The following is a 779-nucleotide window of genomic DNA, read 5'->3' as shown; positions in this document are numbered from 1 at the left end:
GTGGGGGAGCTTTGACAAAACTTGTCAACATTAACTACTTTTAGATTCATGTATGTGTGTTGAGGATGTTGGACTAAAATTTATTTCTTTGAATGTGAGTTCAGACTTGTTTTGCCATGTTTGGTTTTTGTACAGCATTACTCCTTCCTCTCTTTTTGTACAGCTGCTCAACCAGCTTCAGTCACTGTGTCTCTCGAGCACAGTAATAAACAGCAGTATCTTCAGTCTTCAGACTGTTCATCTGCAGATACAGCTGCTGTCTGCTGTTGTCTCTGGAGATGGTGAACCGGCCTTTAACTGACTGAGAGTAGGCGATGCTGCTACTATCATAAATAGCGGCAACCAACTCCAGTCTTTTTCCAGGAGCCTGTCTGACCCAGGCCATCCAGTAGCCAGCAATGTTAAATCCAGAGGCTGTACAGGTCAATTTGTGGGATTCTCCAGGCCTTTTAATCGCTGGTTCAGATTCTGTCAGAGTCTGACCATCAACACCTGTAAGACCAAAAAGAAGACATGCATGTTATGTTACTTTGGTAGCACAGGTGGAAATATGTCACATTAAGATCAGATAAAACCTTCACCTGCCCAGCAGATAGTTAACAGCAGCAGTCCTGTCCTGTAGTCCATCATGTTAAACTGTGTGTCCACTGTTGTCTGTCCTCCTCTCTGCAGTCAGATAAGTAGAGGTGGAAGATATCTGAGTTTTGCATTGACTCCTCCTCACGGGGAGGTGGAAAAAAAAGAGTTTTGCTTTGATCGTAGTTGTTGTATGGTGAAAA

At 43.4% G+C, this 779-nt stretch overlaps 1 gene segment (V, D, J or C); it reads right to left on the bottom strand.

Moving 5' to 3' along the window:
• Nucleotides 1-181: 181 nt before the first annotated feature.
• Nucleotides 182-714, bottom strand: LOC121939142. The segment is given in 2 exon segments: nt 182-492; nt 582-714. Coding segments are annotated over 2 exon segments (360 nt in total).
• Between the last annotated feature and the right edge of the window lie 65 nt (nt 715-779).

This window comes from Plectropomus leopardus, unplaced genomic scaffold (genome assembly GCF_008729295.1).
Source record: "Plectropomus leopardus isolate mb unplaced genomic scaffold, YSFRI_Pleo_2.0 unplaced_scaffold41879, whole genome shotgun sequence".
NCBI classification, from domain to species: Eukaryota; Metazoa; Chordata; class Actinopteri; order Perciformes; family Serranidae; genus Plectropomus; species Plectropomus leopardus.
Note: the sequence above shows the minus strand (reverse complement) of the source record. Positions and strands in the feature narration are given on the sequence as shown.